General features: G+C 40.9%; 1 protein-coding gene across 23 annotated transcripts in view; it reads right to left on the bottom strand.

The window, feature by feature from the left end:
* The window catches only part of RUFY3 (RUN and FYVE domain containing 3), a 59,045-nt gene that overhangs the window by 14,767 nt on the left and 22,087 nt on the right, over nucleotides 1–22,191 (bottom strand). For 13 of the 23 annotated variants that reach the window (XM_068941280.1, XM_068941285.1, XM_068941267.1 and 10 more), the window contains exons 2-12: nucleotides 12,101–12,274; nucleotides 10,641–10,758; nucleotides 8,753–8,854; nucleotides 7,587–7,710; nucleotides 6,649–6,710; nucleotides 5,214–5,279; nucleotides 5,030–5,099; nucleotides 3,940–4,032; nucleotides 3,307–3,387; nucleotides 2,510–2,677; nucleotides 919–1,016 (exon numbers count right to left, since the gene is read on the bottom strand). In XM_068941280.1, coding sequence (XP_068797381.1) covers nucleotides 919–1,016; nucleotides 2,510–2,677; nucleotides 3,307–3,387; nucleotides 3,940–4,032; nucleotides 5,030–5,099; nucleotides 5,214–5,279; nucleotides 6,649–6,710; nucleotides 7,587–7,710; nucleotides 8,753–8,854; nucleotides 10,641–10,758; nucleotides 12,101–12,260 — 1,142 coding nt within the window. In that variant the 5' untranslated portion in view covers nucleotides 12,261–12,274. The other 10 variants (XM_068941279.1, XM_068941276.1, XM_068941272.1 and 7 more) reach the window with 8 other exon arrangements.

Raw genomic sequence — 22,191 nt, 5'->3', positions numbered from 1 at the left:
GACTTTGTTGCTGCAGTCTTCCTAATTACAAGAAGGTTAGCAACAGGAGAGCAACATGGCCGTTAAGACAGAAAATGTCCCAGTCCAAACGGATATTATACCTACTGGCTATCTTCATCAGTTTCTAGTGACAGTCAAGCCTCCCTATCACTCTTCCTTGATCTAGTTTCACGGGAGTTTTTTTCAAGCTCAGCTTCCCCAGAAAGTACACGGCTCAGACTGTCCGGCTGCTGACAAAATTTGGGTATTTTGTCAAAACAGTGCCAAAGTGATCTGGCATAACCAAGCATCTCCGAGATCTGTCTCTGTTGCAACACTTGTCCTTCCTGCTCCCACTGTACTACTGTCATTAACAGACAAGCACTTCTCTAAACTCATATCTTTCTTTTTATCAGTGCCATCAGAGATGCTGGTCGACTTGTAAATGACTGGATAACAAATATGCAGCTCGCATAGGTGAACAAAGGTTCTACAATAAATACTGTTTTACTAGTGTATTCTTTTTAATGAAAGGCTTGCTGAGCACGCAATACACTTCTAACAGCATCTCATGAAACTGTTGCTAAGAAACGCAGCCCTGCTCTCCTTTAGGTAGCTCTGTTTAGCGGTGGCTAAACTGTGCACTGTCTCTCACCTGTAACGGTATTAGCCTTGCTTGCACTCAAGTCAGTAGGAATTCTAGCAGACAAATAGAGCAGGGCCCTTCAAACTAAACAGCTAAATTAAATAAAACCTGTCTACTTTCTCAGGAGTATCACTCCATTTGTCTGTAACATTCATGTAAAATTGAAGTAGAAAGTTTCTAATAAAAAATAATCAATATAGTTGCCTGAAAAAACAAACAAACAAACAAGCAGCACACACTGGGCCTCTAGAACATGCACACAATTTTATGATTGCAAAAGTTTCATTTTTTACCTTTGTTCAAGCTGTTTGATGGTAGCCGCCATCTGATTTGTTTTTTCTTCCAAACGGCTATTTAATTCACTCTTCTGTTTCGCTCCCATGTCTGAACTCTGTAAAGAACGTTGCATCACATCTTTTGCAAGTAGCAGTAAACCCAAAATAAGCCACAATAAATCACTTGGCAAATGAAATGAAATGGGCAAAAGCCATCAAGACATGAGAAGGTGCTCCAAAAAGCAAGCACCAGATCATTAACTGCAAGAGGAAACACCATCTCCGAAAGATACAGACTACATCCGGACCCCACAGAAGGGAAACGCCATGATGTTCAGCTTGTTACATAATATCTATTAATGCAGTACCTGCTCCTATCATTCAACTGCTTTGCACAGAACGATTGGCTCAGGGAAAGCAGAAACAACTTTGTCGTGTTCTAAATTTAATTTTAGTATCGCTAGACATTACACGTTCTTCCTCAAGAGTCTCCTTTTGTCAGTTCCACAGTAACATATAAAATGCCACCATATACATTAAAATACTAGACTGTACTGGAATAGAAGCAGTCACAGGTCAAATTTTACTGGAATAGAAGCAGTCACAGGTCAAATTTTACATCTCAAAAACCAGAATATGCTTTCCCCAACAGAAAACACCCACTTCCAGATCGTGAGGCTTTCTTCAGAGCAAGCTGCGTTCTTTTGACATTCCATAGGACCAACTGTTAAAGCGCTCCAGTTTTCTGTCTGGTCCCGTAGCACCTTGTACCTTCTGTACCTAACCATAAGACATCCCAGAGATTACAGAGCACGTATGCAGGCTGCAAAGCAATCTGAACCAAGTGCCACAATCCCTGCAGTTTAATCGCTTGGCTTCACCCTGGAGAAAGAAGCTCGCGGGCTGTGAAAGTGATCATCTGCACCAGCACAGAAGTAAAACCAGGCAGAAAGGGAGAGTGCCCCAGCAGAGCTTCTCAAAAAGGATCTGGAAAAGACCCAACTCTCTGTGCTCTAGCACGCAAAGAAAGGAACCAACATGGAACTATTGAACACATATCAGTCAGTCATGCAAGCCTTTGAAAAACCACTGAAACAAAGAGCTGCCCACTACTGAGACACCCTCCCAAACAACTCCTACACTGCATGTAGTTTCCTACACTGGGGAAAATTCTAACCTTTCTGTAACAGCTTACATACTGTCACTGAAACAGACACCTCTGAAGGTAACCTGTACGGGAAAATGGCGTTCCCTCTTCATCTATCGTATTATTTTCATCTTCCTTTTTGGTTTAGAAACTTGAAAAAGGCAAAAAGGTTACGAGTCCATATGTCATTACGGAAATTGCATCTTTCCTGAAGTTTCCTGCCCAAATCACATTTAATCTGAAGTTAAGAACGCCAGTCCTAATGCGAGCAACAAATAGAATGAAACGTGGAAAAAAGTCGGTGGATAGGGAAAAGTCTGAAACTGCTGCATGACAGAAGTAAGTTATACAGCCTGGCACCCTTCCGTGGCGAGTATCTGCTAACCAGAGGAAAAAAGACAAAGCGCAGGAGGCAACACTTTTACTAGGGATTCACTGCATTTGATTTCATTCTTTTCCTACCTGCAGCTTGAAAGACAGTTCATGCTTTAGGGCCCTGAGATCATCCAGTTGCTGTCTGAGCGCCACCAGCGCATCTTGCTTCTCGCAAACATCCTTCTCCAGCATCTTCATGGCTAACTCCATCTCCTGTCTCATCCCGATCTGCACCTCCAGCTCTTTCTCCACATCCTGAAACATGCACAGCAGTCAGCGTTTCCAACTAGCTTTTTTCACCATCAGTGTGATAACCCTTGTACTCCTGTCAATGCAAGTCACCACCCAGAAGCATGCTGCATTGCCAACATCACAGCTACAGATCAGACACATCAAAGGCAATTAAGGACAACAAATCCACAATTTCAGTCAAACATTAAAGCAATGTAAACAGCACTACTAGCAGTGAGTCACAAAGTCCTACTTGGGCCCATCTTTCTGACAAAGTGAAAAGTTTGCAGACTTATTTCCTGAAAATGTTGTGCTCAAGCATTTTTCTCCCCACCAACTGAACACGCTATATTGAATTGAACGCGCTATACTGAATAAACAGTTCAGATAATGTCAATAATCCGTCTGTGCAAGAGGGATACCTACAACCTAAAAACTCAAGCGCACTGCTCATTTTGAGGAACAGACCTCAAATTGGTCAACCCAGTCACAAAATCAACATCACTTCTGACAGACTGTCTCAGATCAGCCTGAAGCAGGGCACACTGAAAAGAAAGTAATTCCCTGGCCAAACCTTTTCAAAAGTGATTGACTCTGGGTAATTACATTAAAAAGCCATTTTGTAGCGAGTGCCAAGCTCCCATTGCCCTTACCAGCCGCAGCTGAGTCTCCTCCTTTAACTGTTTTCGTGCCTCAGTCAGTGCATGTCCATCTGCAGTTCTGTCTTTAGTGACCTAAGGTAAGGAAGGAATCCAATTAGCCCATCGTTACATACTATTAATCCTCCTATGCGCTGACCATCTTCTTTTCCCAGCTTGGAAAACAAATTCCACAGCTATCAGAGCTCAGCAGCTTCATTCAGTTAATGCACCGTGCAACTTTCTTGTGACGTAACGTATTTATTTCCCTGTAATTTATTTTCCCTGTCTGAATAGCATTTCAGCCCTAAAAAGCAGAACTCCTACTTGCTTAAGTTTTCTGCCAGCCTCCCAGTAAGTCATCCTTACTTCTGCCCCCTCTGACACGTCCATACAGCAAGCCATGGACATGCTGTGTTAGCCATCAGCTCTGCACATGCTCATGGTTTAATCAGCTACTGCCAGGCAGGATGTACTATGGGCCGGGTCCATCTGTTGCCCTCTGTGAAGCACCCAGCTGGAGTCACTCTTTTCTGTTGCCCTTTTTCGAGAGATACATAAGGAAATGAAGTCTCCGTGAAAGACCTCCTCCCAGTTAAATTTGAGCTGGGACTGCTCAGTGGGTTCAGGAATCACAGACACACCAACCTTACGATTGGACTCCAAGATGTAAGAACTTTCTTCTTTAACCCGTTCCATCTCCTCCTGCAGTGTAATAATCCTGTTGTTTGCAACAGCAAGCTGTGAACAAAACAGAACAACGGTTTTGCATCAAAAACTTATTTCACAGAATTTTTTTTCTCTAGATTATTTCAGTAAGTACTCGTTTGTTCACGTTCCAGGTGAGGTGGGGGGTTTTTTGCCTCCCTATGGAGGCAGGCTACCTTAAAAAAAGGTATCATTTAGTGCCAGTGTGGTGGCTTTCCATTATCAGCCAAAACTGAGACTTTCCAACTAGATTCTGTTTAACAGGTGGTTAGCACAGATCTACAGAAATCTTCACTTCATTCCTCCTCCCTTGCCAGCAATAACAAAATGGAGATACGTGAGGAACACGGGAGCTAACTTTTGTTGACTTTAGCAACAGAAATAAACGACCGCAGAAGAAACACTTGCGCGGGTTTGCTAAAGCTCCACTAGTTTGGATACATGACTAGTTGGAGCACCTGAATTGAGGTGTGTAATCACTTGGGCAAGACACAGCAAGAAGCACTACTAGGACATCATCAGAAGAGGAAAATTTGGCTTGAAACTGAGGGCGAGAAGCACACACCACCCACAGGAGATGGGACAGGATTTCCTGAGGAAAACCTCACCTCAGACCAACAGACTACTTGGAGTGTACGGCCAAAGGCCAAAATAACTTTGAAATTTTTTGTCTGGGTTTCTAAATTGTAACCTACATAAATCTTGCAGACAAAAAAGCTCACTGACATTCTAAGAGACCAGTAACATTATTAAATGACAAACCCAAATAAAAACTACCCTGACATGAGTGAGAGTCTTAGGTACAGCTCATGCCAAATACACAAATTGATGTGACACGTGTCACAACTCATTAAGTACACTAACTGTAATTAGTGGTAACAGTCAATATAATTTCTTGGCTGCTCAGTTATTCCAGTTGCATCCGAAAACAGCCATGACTAAGCATATCCAAATTCTGAAAACAAATTCTCACATACCTTTTTAATCCTTGATTCCAAAGGGTCAAAATATTAGATCCTTTTTCACTTACCTCCTCAGTCAGTTTAGTGTTGGATTTTTCTAAAGCATCCACCTTTGCCTGGAGGTTGTTTACTGTAGCACTGTTAAAGAGAAAGAAAAAAAAACTCTACAGTACTTACTGCTTCATTTTTTTCAAGTCTGCTTTCTATTATGTTATACTATATAACAACAATAAAAAAAACCCCATATATTACCTTAAGTGTCTATTGAGTTCTTCTACATAGTTCTTCTGGTCCAAAATAGCAGTTATCTGACCATCTCTGGGAAAAAAAGAAGCAACGTTCAGCTCACCCTGAGTGTACTTCTTCCATACCTACGGACTCTGACTGCACGGTGCTTCTGGAGGCCCCGGGCAGAACCGCAGGCCTGCTGTACCACACAGGAAGATGACAATATAGAGAAAAGTCGACCTCAAGTCCCCCAGCCAGCTTTTACCAAAGATGTAAGCTCTACCCTGGCCATCCTGGTCATCCCTAGTAGTGTGCGTTCCTGGCTTGGCTTCCTACTCACCGCAGGACACAGGTGAGCTGTCACCGAATGCTTACACCGTTTGGATTCAAAGAACTAAGACGTTGTTCAAGGTTTAAGAAGAAACATGGAAGTACAGCCTACGTATCCAGCTTAGCACTGAGCATACTGGGTCCAGATGAGCCTGTGACACGCATGAAATAGCGAAGCTGAGCTACAGTCTATGCCTTTACAATCGGTGACAGTTCTCACACTTCTGAGAAGTTGCAACTACTTCGTTCATCCGGACAACATTCAGGCATTTTGTGACACGCTAAACAGAACAGCAAGGCATACAACATTTCAATTAGCACAACAGCATTCCAGCGAAAAAAACACTGTTCTTTATAGCACATTTATATCCAACACGAGTCATCCAAAATCCACTCAACAAAAACTGTCAACAAGTGCATGTGTTGCATGCGTTTCCAGCAGGAAATCTTTAAACTAAAGAAAAGCATATTCTAATAATAAAATAATAGATTTAAAAATGCAAGCAAAATACCTGATCCTGAGGGATAATGGTAAAAGAATATATCTATATTCAAATGAGTAGAACTTCCTAAGAAAGAAGTAGTACTCCTAAAGAACCTCAGATAACCAGAACACCAGATCTATATGCCAGTGTACCCATGCTGTATTTTTCAACCTCTTGTTCTGAATGTTACACAGCTAAATCTGTGTATGCTGGCACCAGGTCACTTATTGGGACTCTTATTACAATTACAGTCACTTCTGACTGGAGAATTTATTTCTAAGGATGCTATGGTACTGAAAATCAACTCCTATCTTGTTAGCCATGCAACCGTTACAGGCTACTGAACTGTTTACTGAAAAGGCTTTAAAGAATAGCAGACCTAACTCAGCAGAAGGTCACTTTTAAACTATTTTCATGTCAAACAGCCAGTTAAGGAAGAACATCCAAAACTTTCCGAGAGACTTTCCTTCCCCTCCCCCCGCCAATACTTCCAGCATCTTATTTCTATGTTATGGTTTACCAAAAAAGAGCAAGTCACTCTAAGAAGCATTTGACTGAAAAAAGCAATAGCTTGCAGAACAACTTGCATACTTGAATACAAGTTACCATAGGGTAAGACGGAAAACAGTCGTGCTTGCGCTTACCCCTCATTGCCTTTTGTGCTGTTCCCATCTTTCAAATACATTGAAAAATCAATAACTCCAACCTAGAAGAGAAAATGTTGGCATTTTACATGAAAAGCTTTTCCTAAGACTAAACACTCTTCATACCCCTGAACACGAAGGGTCATTCATTAAAAACATCAGTGCATGTTTTATTATAATAAGGATTCATTATACCAGTAATCTATCCAGAACAAATGAAAAATTGGACTAGCTCAGGTAAAAATGTACTAGGAGAAACAGCAAGTTGGCCAGCAAGTCTCAGGGGATAAGGACAACATTTTGTCACCAATACACCCATATACACACCGCCTAGGCAAGCTGAAACAGAAGTGCTGATTGGCCTATTTTCTTTTGGTTCACAGATACGTGATTTCATAACGTGCCATGAGTGAATTAATATTTCTGCCTATCTCCTCCCTCTTTTTGTCTGTTCCTCTATTCCACATTTGACTCCACAGTGACTGCATTCAGACCACAGCAAAGCACAGCAGCAAAGAGAACTGAGGAGTAGGCTTTTGGGTAGGGCATTAAGAAATGACAGTTTAAGAGAGCAGAGGCAATAGGACTCTTTGTGCTACTGCCAGCCAGACCACTACTATACAAAAAGTAGCAGGGGAAAGCGTGCTGTTAGCACTCAAGTCAGAAGAAACGCTACATTACGTGCCTGAGATGAGTACAGCAGATTTATTTCCACTGGCAAAAACTAAGCTGAAGGGAGTCGTTAGAAAAACTAAAGCCTGAACCTCTGATCTCAGCACTGCCAGCTAACTGAAGAATGCAATCGTAGTAACAAGCTTTTATTAGTCTTATATTGCTAACAGTAACAAACTTTCATCTCAGTTGAATAAAGTCCTCTACAGTGGAAAACTGATCTGATTTACATGAGCAGAAAAAACACTACACTGAATACCCAGTACCTGTGAATCCAGGTCTTCTCCTTTCATGCAAAAGTTTGCATCGATGACATTCAACCCTACTAGGAGGCCAGCAATGATAGCACCTTCTTCTTCCATCATGAGTGCATTAGGCTCATAAAATTCACTGCAGGATGCACAGCAAGAGAAGAGAAAGCATTGCATCTTTAAAAGTCAGCTAGAGTGAAGTAAAGCTTATGGATAAATTAGCACAAGCACATATCCACTTCGTTGCTATGCCTGCTTTTCATACAACAGTATAATGCAAGTTCATGCTTAATAAAAAGCCATGCAACGACACGTAATTCACACGGAAATGTACTCCTGTGTACTATCAACATACTCCTGCTTTAATTGAAGGGCCCAGAACAGATACCTCTTAGCACACTATGCCTTTAGATGGGGCAAAGAGCCAAGAAGCAGGAGACCCGGACTCTTAACTGTTGAGAAACAACGAAAACTAAACATGATTTTTGAGTAACGTTACAGAGAAGTGAAGATTTAAGACTGTGGCTTAATGTCAGAGGTGTATAAGTTGCACGCTTTTACTACTCTACTACAAACTTCTGTAACACAAGCCACCTCCACGTTTTCCAGTGGACAACACAAAGTTCTCCTTTTCACCCAAAGTCAGTTATGGATTTGCATGAACAGCCAACAAAAATGTACTTATCTGAGTAAAGAAACACCCACATATATAATAAGCACTACCACTTCACACAGACAGTGACTCTCATCCATAGAGTTTCAACTGATCTGCAAAGTTATTGCTGTTTTATAAATACAATAGAGTTGCAGAGAAGTGACATGACTTGTTCCAAGTCAGATAGCAAGTAAGTGAAAAGGTCAAAAATAAATCCAGGCCTAAGATGTTTCAAACAAAGAACGCCGTACTCTCTCTGTACAAACATGTCACTAAATCACCCCTTTGGAACAAAACTTTGCATTTGTTGTACTGGATGCTTGAGATGACAAAAACTGGAGAAATGACAGCTTCTGACTAAATAAAGAATACTAAGCATTTCTCATCCCTCAGCAAGCTCTAGATTTCCAACACTGCCACTCAGAAAAAAAGTACACATATACTATCATTGAGGCACAAAAGATCCTAAAAATCGTATAAGAGGGCACAAGTAAACTAAGCTAACTTGAGAGACAGTAGCGCTCACCTGAGAAGATCCTTCCTGTTAATCAAGGCTTTCATGTATTCTGAAAGTTTCTTCTGCATTAGAGCCAGACGAAGCCAAGCTCTTCCTCTACCCACAGGTGTCCTACAAAGACCAGAAACAAGTTACGTACTGTAGCGCGCGTTAACAAACAGCTCTAACAGTCCCGCTCTATCTGAAGTTTCTGCAGTCTACCTCATCTCAAAGACACAGCCCTCACCGATGGAAAGAGGGAAATACAGGGTACGTAAGTGAAAATAGCTACAGACAGGTTTGTTTAAGCAATCATTGCTTCTCTCATAACTCATTATCTATTTGTCATTATACTAATATTTCCCTCACTCTCCCCCTGTTGGACGCTACTATATAGACAGAGATCAGCTCCCTGCATAAAATACCTTCCGATTCAAATTCAGTTTTGCGTAAGGCAAGTCAGAAGAACATGTGTAAATTTCAATACAACACAGTGTCCAAGCACCACTCCTTCAAGTAGGCGTTAAGCCTGGTGAGAATCCACAGAGACATCCGAAAATACCAATTCAGTAGCTGTCTTAGAAGTATTTTGCTCATTAACACACTTATAGGATATAATAAGTTATAGTCACAGTCTCTCCCCCTCTGTCTCTCCTGGCAATTGGAAGCACACAGCTTTAAAAATATGAGAATTGATATGCTGCAACACAGCTCTGGCATGCCGGCCAGGAGCCAGTACCAGATGCTCCAAAGGAAGGTGCAAATCCCCCATATTGAGCAGTACTACTATTAGAAGGAAATTTCTTTTCAACCTCCAGCAGTCACCTATCTTACACTAAGCAGCATGTGGAACACTCCATTTTCTGATCTTAGCTAGTATAAGCAGCAATTGCCCACAGAAGTCATCCGCGTCATTAGCCAGTGTGTTCGTGTGTTCTTGACCTCAAGAACGCATGACGCTTCATTTACAAACAGCTAGTATGCATACAAGGCTGAGTTTTTAAGACTTAAAAAAGATAGCTCTAGAATATTATTTTATTTAACATTCCTGTATTCTTTTTTTTAACAGGAAAGGGTAACAGGAGGTCTGGCATGAGCGCACTAGCACTGCATGTTAGTCCTGTAAGTTGTTCCAGGCAGAGTCTGGCACAGCCCTCCAGTAAAAGCACTTGTCCATATATACACGGTTAAACATTAAGCTGACAAAAACCTTCTCTGCTTTTTTTTTTCTGTTGTTCCACTTATTCATCTCCTCTTTGAGCAAAGGCAACTTAATCTTTAGTCTGCCCCTCATAGAAAAGCCTCCTTAAGCTTCTTTTTCTCTCTCCCCATTCCCCATGCTGAAAACCTTTGCTCTTACAGTGTCTTTTTAGAACTTGAACAAGCAAACCTGGATGCAATGTATGAGATGACTATGCAATTCTTAGAAGCAACGTAATTTCAGAAGGTTTTACCCCTCTTTAACATAACCTACCATCTTCTTCGCCTTCGTGAGTTAGCCTTCCTCTTGCACAAACTTTTCCAGTTTAACTGCATATATTTAAAAGAGAAAACGACCTCTAGATATCTAATGCTCCAAAATCAGGCTCAAAAGCATCTAACCTGTGATGACCTTCTCTTCAATCTGACTTCAGCAAGGGAGTCAGTAAAAGCTGTTCCTGTTCACAAGACACATCATCACTCACTCAGTGCTGGCAATAAACATACCACTGTCTGTAAGCCCCCTTGTTCTTAATACAGAAGGAAAATATCCTTCCTCTCCTTCTGCAGTTCCTTAATTAAAAGAGTGTCATCCACTTGTATCAGCAGAAGATGGCAGATGGATTCCTGAAGATTTTTTGTCCTTCCTTCTCTTCTTTAGGATCATTCTTACAAGAAACCCATACTACATACTTGCGCAGTATAAGGCCATACTCACTTCAGCCCTGGGAGATCCTTAACACTTGCTGTGATCTCTGCAGCTTCAGGAACAAGCTTTTCCACCAGTTCCAGAGGTCCCCAGAATGACTTGTTTTGCCCAAGAAAAGTCTTTTTTGCTGGGGGGGGGGGAATAAAAAAGACATAAAAGTCCTTTCAGGCTGTGCTAACTAAATACACTCTCAAGCACATTCAGAATTGAAATAACAGTAGAAAAAAAAAATAAATCACTGGAAAGAGTCTTCTGGGGCTGTCCCCTGCACAAGTAAAATAGATGACTTTTTACGGCCAAATGTAGGAATTACAAGTAAGGCAACAGAAGCTTGACATAAATACCAGACAGTATGTTATACATCCCAAAAATTGCAAAACAACAACATCCAGTGATAACCAGCAACTTAGATTCACTACTGGAGGCCAAAATTTCTACCAGGGTGCTGTCACTGTCTCTGAGCTATACGTAGTGTGCGCACCATAGTTTTCCCTCACTAAACATCACCTTACATGAAAAATAAACAAACCACCTTTAACTTCCTCCTCCTCCATAGCTTTCAGGGTGTTATCTGTCCATCCTCTCCTCCCTCAGAAAAGCTTTCTAGAGACCCCCAGAAACTAACACTTGCTTCTTTAATAGTTTTATTGCTACTTCGCAGCAGCAGTAAGAACACTGAAAACAGTTAACCTCAAACTTATGACCAGTAGTAAGGACGCTGATGAATAGACAGACACCAGCAGCACTAAGAGTATGAACACCCCTCCCTCGCATAATGTTACCTTCACTATCGCAAGAATCGCTTCTTCAGCGGGCAATGCTGAACACAGCTACTAAAGAAGCGCTGCAAGATGTACCTAAGAATGCTGAAAGGGAATTTAATCTCCTCCACACCACTTTTCATCTCAAGCTACCATCATGCAAGTGCAGCAAGTCAAGAAAGGTGGTGCAGTACTTAGCAATTTCAGTTTTGACTTCGTATTATACAGTTAAACATACGCTCTGCTTGCAGTTTTAGAGAGCAGCTAAGACGACGTTAGCTGCACAATGCCAAAATCTGCAATTCTGACAGAAGTACTGAGAAAGGGTGCCAGTGTTGCAGTTTCTTTCTCTGCAAGAGAAATATTAAGCTACTAATGCAGGAAGGGCAGAAAAAAGGGAGACATGCATTTGCTGAGCAGGCCATTTCATCACCAAACACTTCATTATAGTCATAACAACTGAAAAGTTGTTTTAAAAATGAAAACAGCTGCAAAACCATAAACATTTCACCCGCATTGTTACACCTCCAGCAGATTTTTCAGATTTTGTGTTCCATCCAGCCAGCTGTGATCAAATGCAGTGATCCTGTTTGGCCTTTCCTTAAGTCTACCGTAGATTTAAAAACCAGATTTTTAAAACAAGATTGATCTTTCTCACTCCTACACTATCACAAACATCCCAGGAGGACTCCTCTTAAACCACGTTACCTTTCAAGCCGTGTTTAAGGCAATGCTCCATCACAACGAAGAACTGCTGAAGAGGTGCATAGTCAGAATCCAGTGTTCTGCCTAGATTAAGTGCTGATTCAATCAACCCCTTTATACTCAGTTTCGCCATGTTCATCAGGTTCATGCGTTCATTAGCCATGAGATAGTTAGGATCTATAAGAAACAGAAGAAAGACGCTGTTGAGTAACAAAAGCTATTTTTAATACTATAAGACCTCCCGTCTCTCTCTCTCTCTTTCGTCCCCCAACTTTGAAGACATTTACAGCAGCAGCAACACTTTGATGTGAGGCACTCTCTTCAGGCTTTTTGTTGAGACCACCAAAATAAACTAGTGCTTTAAGGTGAAAGCCATTCCAAAATGGGAATAGATGATTTATCACTCTGAGGGTGCCTCAATACTGAGAATAAACTACAGACACTTGAAGTTTTGAAGAAAGAATTCTTTTAAGACAGACATTAATATTGCACTTAACATCTGAGAACGCGTTACTGAACGTTACGGCTGTCTCTTGCTCTAACTCAAATCCTCAGCTATGTCCAGCAACTACAAACCAATAGAATTCACCTGTGATTTGTGCTTCAGTCAAAAGATAATCGTTAATTCTCTCAAGTTTAACTCATCAATATACGTCTCTATCCAGTCTCCCATCTTTACTCAGAATGATTTGTTTTTAGGTTGGACGTAACACAGAGCCAACTTCCACCCATCTCTTCATTTTATCAACAGTATTCTACTGCTGATAATAGGGAGCTGATCTTCATGGTTCTGCCAACACCTCTTTCTTATTGACATACATAGATCTTTTCCAATGCTATGTTTTTCCTCTATCGCATCATGCCACATAAGAATTCAGATATCTGTATACCTGATAGATGCTTTTCACTGCAAGAAACAAGTACAGACATCCATTTCCCAAATTACACCCTGTTCTGCAGGCCTCCCATGCTCTGACTTCTCTGGCCCAGTCTAAGATGCTAATGCAAACACCTATTCTTACAGTGCCTCTCTTCTCAAACACCATCAGTGCACTTCCAACACCTCAAGAAACCTGTTCAGTACTGTTCCATAACTAGAGTGAAAATGTCCCAGTCCCTCCCCTCGCGCCCCCCCCCCCAAAAAAAAAGTATATTCAAGCTTTAGGCCTAGAGATATATAGTAATATAGACAAATCCTTGCTGTTCAAATACAGCGTCGCATCGGTTGCATGTTTTCTATCTGCATCTGTTCCACCTACAATCTCGCATCCAGTTTTTGAGCTAGAAGTTCCTTGGTGCAAGCAGTTCCTCCTTTTAATGCATGTTCATTCCATGGCTGCTGCTGTGGATCCTTTAACTAATTTATCACCTTTCCCGGTGAATTTTACTAAACCTAACAGCAGAAACATGACCAAAGGACCTCTAAGAGTGCACAACTAAGCATAGTATAGACATCTAAGCTGCCATATTGACACACAGCATGCTTGTGTTTAGCAAGCGAGTAAAGCAAATAAATACTTGAGGAATGAAATCCTTCTATTAGAACAAGAGGAAATATATTTACACTTAAAACGCAGAGGAACACACTATCTAAGTTGGACAAGAGATGCCATAGAAGTAACTAGAAACCTAAGCAGTGGAGTTTGAATGTCTATTCCTGCTCGTTCTGTGGACTACCCTCACCCACATCTACCTAACAACTCTTGCCACTTTTGGCTGCTCTCAAGCTCTTTTCTGATTGTTTGGAGGCTCCGTCTCTTCAACATACGGACAGCTTAGACAAGTTCCTATGTCTCTCCTGGAAACATCAGTCATTGCCAAGGAAGATCAAAAAAACGCAACCTCCCGCCTCAGTGGATCCACTCCCAAGTTGGATTCTTGCAGTAGCGTGAGTTTTTCTTTAGCACATTTGCCGCTGAGCGGAGATCAAATCTCTGTTAGGCAGGTTGACTTGAGCTGTTTGGGTGGGCCACAGCTCTCTTACACCCCCTTGTCAACAGAAGTCTGAAGAACAATTTCTCATGACTTAAAATGCAATAACTTGCCAAAAGGCAACGAGGGACATCTGAGACTACTGCAGTCTCCTGTAGGACGCGCCCTGTGCCACTCAATTGCTCAGATATGGATAAATACAGATTCCTTATCACCTCAAATGTACCACCACTAAGATGAGGCATCTTCTCAGCACCCAGTATCCACAAGGGGAGGGCAAGGAGCAAAACTTCACAAAATTATAGAATTACTAGAAATCACATCAATCCCACTTACAACCTTGGTTATCTCATGCAGGCTGGGCAGCACTGCAGGCCCAGCAGCCTGTAGCTGCTACAAGCAATAGTAAAGTAACCTGTGATTTAATCCAAAACAAGCAACGAGAAGAGCCGCTACTGCTGTGGGACCGAGAATCCCTAAACCAGACAAAAGTAGCCAAGGAAAGGCACCTCAGGGTTGGGAAGGGAAAAGCAGCCACCAAAGCGGAGCCATACCCAGCCTCAAAGAACCTGAGAGACATAGAAGCGAATCAGAACAGAGAATTTGTGAAGCCTTTGAATAAAGGGAAATTTGCTGAATCTACCTGTGAAGTATGCCACGTTCAGGTTCCCACAGCTCCAAGGCTGGCCGGCCAACAAGCTGGTGAGGTCTTATTATAATAAGGACCAAACATCACTGCTTCGTTTTGTATGGCTGTACACACATAGAGTACGGCCAGAATACAGACTGTGTTTATAACGGAGGCTAACTGCTCAGATGAATGCTCAGCTCTATTGCAACAGTGCTAACAACACTCAGCTACCCCTCATAAAAGCCAAAGGCTGTAAAACAATCCACAGTCCAGGGAGAGCTTCCGGTCAAAGCAGCCATCACCATTCACATCCTGATACCATGGGTACATTTGTTCAGTCTGTTGAAGAGCAGGTTAGGACAAAGCCTCTTTTCTCCCCTTTCTTCTCCAGGATGAAGCAGTACCAGAAGTCTCCTTCCCTGAATTTCACTGGAACCATCTTGACAGCTCCTCTATGGAACAGCCCGTACTGTTAGCAGCAGGCTCTGAAAGGGAAGGTCTCTGTTGGAGAGGGGAAGCATGCAAGAGATGCTAAGCAATACCATATGGAACTGCCGCACACGGTGACTATCAGCAGTCACTGCTCTAACCACACTCATGGCCACATCGGCTGCTGTGGAAAAGCACCAAAAAGTCCAGCTGTTCTACTGCATCTCCACCCAGTCTTCATCCGCTACGGGACTTCAAGTGATCAAAACTCCTTCTGAATTGTATTTGACTAAATGTAAACTTTTCAAGTACTGACTCTCTTAGTTCCCAGCTTCTGAAAAGACTGCAATTAAGAATTTGCGATTTATTTTCATAGTTCAGACAATTTCCAACTGGAAACTTTCCAACCAGACTGGTTTTGAAATGCAATTCTCACAGTAGAGCGGGATTGTAGAAGGATTTAATTTAGTGGGTGCTCTTTATTGCCTTTGCAGAACTACTACTGCTTTACACTGTTGGATTTGGCACATATATTGAGTAGATGACTAATTTTGTGATTTGCCATCCACTTCATGATTTGCAAGGTAGCTAAGAGAACAATCACTGTCGGGAGAAATTCAGGAATAGAGGAAAAAATAGACATAATGCAGAATGAATTAAAAAACATAGTTCTCACACATACAATTAAGAGAGACTTAATACTACTGAATATTTTCTTCTGTGTACTTCTGGATAATGCTTATGAACAATACCTCACACAGCATCCATCATAGTTGCCCTTTAAGGGTACAGGAACATCAAGACAGTATTAGTGAGAAAGTGCTCCTACCACAGACACAGCTGTAGTCCCAAAGCTGTGCTCTGCTTGGCTAGAATGATGCAAAGACTTTTTTCCTCTACTGGCCAGGGTCCTTCGGCAGCACTCTCATAAGTAACAAAGCACTACCAAAGTGCAGAGCTCTCATAGTCCTGCTCTCTAAAGAGCTCATTGATCATATCAGTGAGGAGTAGCAAGACAGTCATCCAAAGTGATTCTGTTTACAAGACAAATCAATTGCTAAAGAAAAATTAAAGAAACCGTACAAGATCACTACGTGGGAAATGTTGCTTAGGCTATAGTTATTAGCTAGTTTGAATTATGATAGAGTCCAAGGACACTGCTCAGAATTAGGGTCCCACTCCATTAGATAACCACAAGAAACCATATGCTTTTCTTAGAACAGTGATGGCTGCTGCCCTACACAGACCCACACTGACGTCAAGGACACGATATGCTTTTTGAGGCAAGAAGTATAGCTTTCCATGAATCTGAGAGATGTGCAACAGTCACGTGTCAACCGGGGTCAATATTATACTAATTAAAAGAAACTACTAGGAGTAACAGATATGCATATGAAGTATGCTCAAGATAGCCAGAGATTCTTTCAACACTTCTAAAGGATAAGAGCTAATGAACAAATCTGAGCTGATGAAAGCACACTCGGGAAAAAAAAAAAAAAAAAAAGATAAAGCAGAACTATGCTTTTATTTAAGACTAATATGTGCAGTCACGGCCTAAAGAACTAAAATATCAAATCACTGAAAAATATTTTAAGTTACCTAATTAAAGGCTTCTGCTTCATTAGCGTGTTGTGAATGAAAGTACTCTGCATATGCAATTCATCCAAGACTCACTCTGCATATGCAATTCATCCAAGACTCTTGTTTTGCAAACAAATAACTGTCATACAGCATGAAACTGGATAAAATCCCAAAGATTTATTCCAAAAATAAAATCCTAAATAGTGTATACCCTTGCTATATGTGCTACAACATATACATCTTCAACATTTAGCCTAAAAAAGCAGGCCAGGCAAGGAAAGATGACTTTCACACAGTAAGACTATTCAGCTTGCTTTAAGTCAACCCAGTCGTTTTCTGCTTTGACAGTCTGACCCTGATTTGAAATTCAAATACTGTTTCAGCCAATTCTTTCTGTAGCCTTCTAACTGTAAAAAGCTCTGTGTTTTACTACACATGCCACGTAGTAAACCTTAAGAGTGAAATCTCGACCCTTAAATTTTGCCTTTCAATTTCATTGGGATATTCCAATTTAAGTTACCTTAGACATATATCAAGGTGATTTTATTATCTAAAAAATGAAGCTTCTACAGAACAGACCTTTTTCTAGTCAGCAGCACTTACATTTTAACATTGGATACTAATCATAATGAGCAAACTGAACTTGCCTCCCACTACAATGACAATTATAAAAGAATCAGCTAATCTTACTGTTTCTGTAAAACAATGAGCTTCCAAGTTTCTGAACATTTAAAACCATGCCCTAATCATTCAGACACTAACAGCAGCAAGGCCAAAGCATTCCTGAGAAACTTCCATAAAGGAGAAAACAGTTCCAAAATATCTGAGAATCTCAAGAACGTGCAACTTCGTTTTAAATGTAATATACATACCTAGGAACCTGCAAGTCAAGGGAAAAAGTCAATGCACTACTGGATCTCAAAGGATCAAGCTGTGACTGTACTGTAAGTACTTCTCACCTAGCAATGATAACTTTTTTCCCCTCCTCATATTAAATTCACTTTAAAAAATTAAGAAAAAATGGAAATAAAACTAGAAATCAAATGCTGAGATTCATGACACACTGTCAACGTGAGCAAATCTGCTCGCAGTCATGCCAATTAATTAGTACTTCAATGAAGTTCTACCTATACTAAATCCATCTTAAATCAAGAATCCAAACTTCAAGTGATTTAAAATTTAGGAAGGCCACTTCTGTGTACGGCAGAAAAATAATATCTTGCAAACAGTTTATACTATACTCAGATCAACAGAAGTATGTAATAGTGAATCATTTGTTTTCAAAACAAACCAGCCAGATATCTATAGTACACTAAGTTTCAGTCAGGCAAATTCACTTACCAAAAAAACATGCTAGCTCTAGCTGCTCAGACTGTGAACGCATGTATAATGCCAAAGACATGTGGAAACCAAATCCCTAGAGAAACCGAGAGCTTTCATTATTTTAACTGTCTTCTCCTTAGCCTCTGTTCTGCCACATCACACAACGCAGAAGGTGAGAAAACTCCTTTGAAAAAGCTGAAGCTGACTCTCTGCAAATCATCGAACAAGGGTCCAAAAGCAGCAGCACCACGTGCAGTCTCCTCTCAGAATAACTTGTTTATTCTGCCTCCTGCCGGCCGAAGGTCCTGAGCCTGCCTCCCTAGAATTCACACCAGCACAGCGTCTGCAGCAGAATCATCAGCGAGCTGAACTACAGCCAAGGAGGATCTCACATGAGTGAGAAAGGGGGCAATTTTATCTTGCCACAAGTCCCAGAGAGCATCAAGAATTACCATCCTTGTCATAAATGCTGCAGAGGGGTACAGACAACAGCACAACATCTGCCCCTGTGCAGTCTGGTAACCGAGTTCAAACTGATGTAAGTGGGTCTCTGCTAACACACTAGCTTACGAGCCAAGGTAACTAAGATGTGGCATGTGCTCTGCGGGCAGCTGTTTCCAGCTGAATGGCATGCAACAGATGGCAGACATTTCTCTCTCCCCCAGCTATCACCAGAACTATCTGCTTCTTGCATGTGATCCAGAGCCCTTCATTCATGATAGGCCAATGAGCTAAAGCAAACTAAGGCTATTTTAATGCTGCGCAAAGAAACAAACAGGAGTTTAACATCCTTACATATTTTAACTCCCCATACATCAGTTGAAGCTTTCCTGACCTTCCCTTGCATTCAAATGCTTTTCTGACATTCCCTTGCATTCAAATGCTTTATCTTCTTTCCAATAATGCAAGCCCCTGACTACCATTTCAAGAAAGAGGCAACATGTATTTTGCATATCACACACAAACTCTCTCAAAGGTAAGTAGTGATGAAAAGAAAAACAACATAGTTTAAGCAGCAAAACTGATTTTTGTGCACAACAGACCCACTTGAAAAGATTTGTACTACCTGAATTTGCAAATATAAACACAAAGACATTTTGCAGCATCATGGCTGACTTTGCTTTTTTCTCCAGCAGGAAACATGCTTAAACCTCTTCACATGGGAAGGCTTTAAGCCAGCCCTACTCTAGCTGTATTACTTGGCCTCCGTTACCATCAGTTATTAGTCCGGTAATAATCACAACTACATACTTTAAGTCAGTTTTTTCCACTCACACTGTTGCTCATACTTTATTTTCTATTTATAACCCTGAGTCCACAAAGTAAATGTGCTTCGCTTATTTTCACTGTTTTGTTTTACAAAGTTTTACATTGAACTTGCTCATCTCTGCTATAAAGAAAAAAATGTAGGATTTGATTAACATTCTACCAGTGAGAATTAGACCAAAAGCAAACAAAACACTGGTAAGCGAGTATGGTATCTGCAGGCGACATCACCTTCCAACATACTCAGTGCACAAGTGGCCAAAAGAGCTGAGATGCATCAGTTGACCTTATTCCTTCAGGGTTACCAATACGGAAATAACAGGACTTGTGCTCCTAAGTCTCCTGGACCTTGACAGCCCTAGCTTTAGCTTCTATATTGACATCACCATTTTGAAAGAATTTGCTCTGTATAAATAAAGGCTCCTAAATATTATCCTTCTCATCCCCCTCTTGCCTCCAAAAGGTATATAAACCTTTTGTGCCGCAAAACATACTAACCGCAAGCATGAACAGTTGTATTGAGTCATCAAATTATAAAATTACTGGAATGCAAGCTGAATCTAAGATTCATAGATTTGCTTACATCCTTTTGAAGAATCAAGTAAGAAGCATTATAAAATATTTTTCATTTAGTACTTCACAAAATTTGCAATACAAGTTTTAAAGCCACTTTTGCAAAGTCTCATCTCAATAAATAGAAATACTTCAGAAAATCTGAAGCTTTGAGGGTTTTTTTTAATTTGTTATTTCAAACTTAGCTTATATATAACTTTGAACATTCTAAGTTGTGTTTAAGTTAGGCTCAGGAAAATAATATTCTCAGAACGTGTTTAATGCAAGAAAATTAGCCTCCTATTTATTCCTTTTTACTATCTTTAAGTCAATCTGCTCAAAATTCATAATACAATTTTTTAAGCAATATTGTTTGTGAGTACGCACACATTTCAAAAAGCAAGCAATAACAGTAAGATTTCAAAATCAAGGTTGATTAGATGGAACCCATGACAGGTTGGATAAAACTTAGAAACACAAAGCCTTCACACTATTCATTTCAAAAGGAAACGAATGAAATTGCACAAGTAATACATACACTTGAGTAATCAAAGACATTTTCTTTAACATGCTAACAGTAGAAGCCAAATATCCACATGGGAGTGCAACTCGTACAGCATGTTCTGGCTGTAAACCCGGTTCAACCAGACAAGCACGTTTGCAAAGCCACAGCTATTAGCACTGGAAAGGAAAACTGTATCTTGCACTCATGCTCAAAATAGTAAGTCAAAAGCCAATCATTAGCGGAAATAATAGCTGAAAGATGTTGGTGTGGCACGCACCTTCAGTATCATCACGCATTTGCTCCACCACATCTGTCAAATCCTCCCAAGAGTCTTTGCAAACAGCAAAAAGAAAGGAAAAGAAAGAAAACGTCATGCAAGCCATGATCGAAAGGAAAGATTCAAAATCAAGGTATAAGAAAAGGATAACTGAAAGGGAGATTTGTATAATATAAGACTCAATTCACATTGGCAAGAGATTTGCAAGTCAAAAGGATTTATTAGTCTGCACAAAGCAATACAGCAAAGCTGGTTTTTTTCCTCAAGAAACAAATTAAGGTAGGTTTAAATAAAGCTTGATTAGTTTTGTTCGTTTTTCTGCATTAAGACAAGCAACATTTTCGTAAAACACATCCTAAAAAGAAAAGCAAGAAATGCATTATTTCGTTCATAAGATCAAAGCACTAAACTGTTGATATTTATGCAACATCAGCATTTGCTTCAGCTTCCTCCGACTCAAAAAGAACCCCGAAAGGACAGGGAAATACAACTACAAATGAAAAGCAAGCCCTACAAGCATTGCATGTTTCACAAGAAAGACATATCGAAGACATAAATCAGGTTAAACTGAGCTCTAATTCTGTTAGGACTATCATTCTTCCCCCCCCCCCCCCCCCCCCAAAAAAAAAAAAAAAAAAAACCTTCTAGCAGAAGTGATCCAACTTAGCCTGGACGTGGGTCACAGGATTTATGTATTTATGTCGTTATTCCAACGAGGACTGACTAAGGCCTTGCTAAGGAAAACATCTCTTCCTACCTGCTGGGTGCGTGCAGATGGCTGGCGGGCAAGGGGGAGGAAGCAGATATCCTGGGAGAGAAGCAGGCAGGAGAGAGAAAATTCGTTTCAGCACGCCCAGCAATTCCCTGGTTTTGAACTCTCGAAACAAAGCATGACGAAGCCCCGGAGGGTCTGAACCCTGCATCATTTTCAAGTCCCTACTTACGCGCCTGCTCTCCCCAACACCAATTTGCAATCCGTTCAATGTCTGAAGCACAAGAAAGTCTTTATTCCTCTTTACAGAAAAACTGTGGCAAAGTACTGAGCAAAGTACACATAGTATTGGGACCTCCTCCCTCCCACAGAAAAGCTATCACCAGCCTCCTCCCCCATAGGAGCAAAAGTTAGCCAACAACTAGCATATACACAGTCACTGCACTTAAAGGGGGAAAAAAAAATCTTCCTGTTATTCTGATTAATAACCCAACCGATCCCCAAAAACTTTATAGGCTGCATTATCACCCACACTTTCCTCATCCTTTCAAACTGTTTTATTCAAACTAGCCAATTTTTAGAAATTATTTTTGCATCAGTTTTCTGTATAAACCAGACGTGCGCTTCTCCTATGGCAAACATTTGCAAATAATGGGACAGTAGAAAATGACTATTTACTGTATCCTGCTCATATACCCGGGGTTAAATCAATCACCTATTTTCAGTTCGGCAAGGATTTCTCCTCCCCTTGTCAGGGTGAAGAGGGAGGGTGAGTACAGGCAGGTTTACCTACCTTTGCTTCCTAAGAAGCAACGGGAGTATTTTGCTCGAGAGACTTCCCGCTGTTGCAAGAACAAAGCGCTGGTGATGCTCCCCACCTTTCCCT

This window comes from Struthio camelus, chromosome 4 (genome assembly GCF_040807025.1).
Source record: "Struthio camelus isolate bStrCam1 chromosome 4, bStrCam1.hap1, whole genome shotgun sequence".
Classification (NCBI taxonomy): Eukaryota; Metazoa; Chordata; class Aves; order Struthioniformes; family Struthionidae; genus Struthio; species Struthio camelus.
This window is presented reverse-complemented; position numbering and strand designations above follow the sequence as displayed.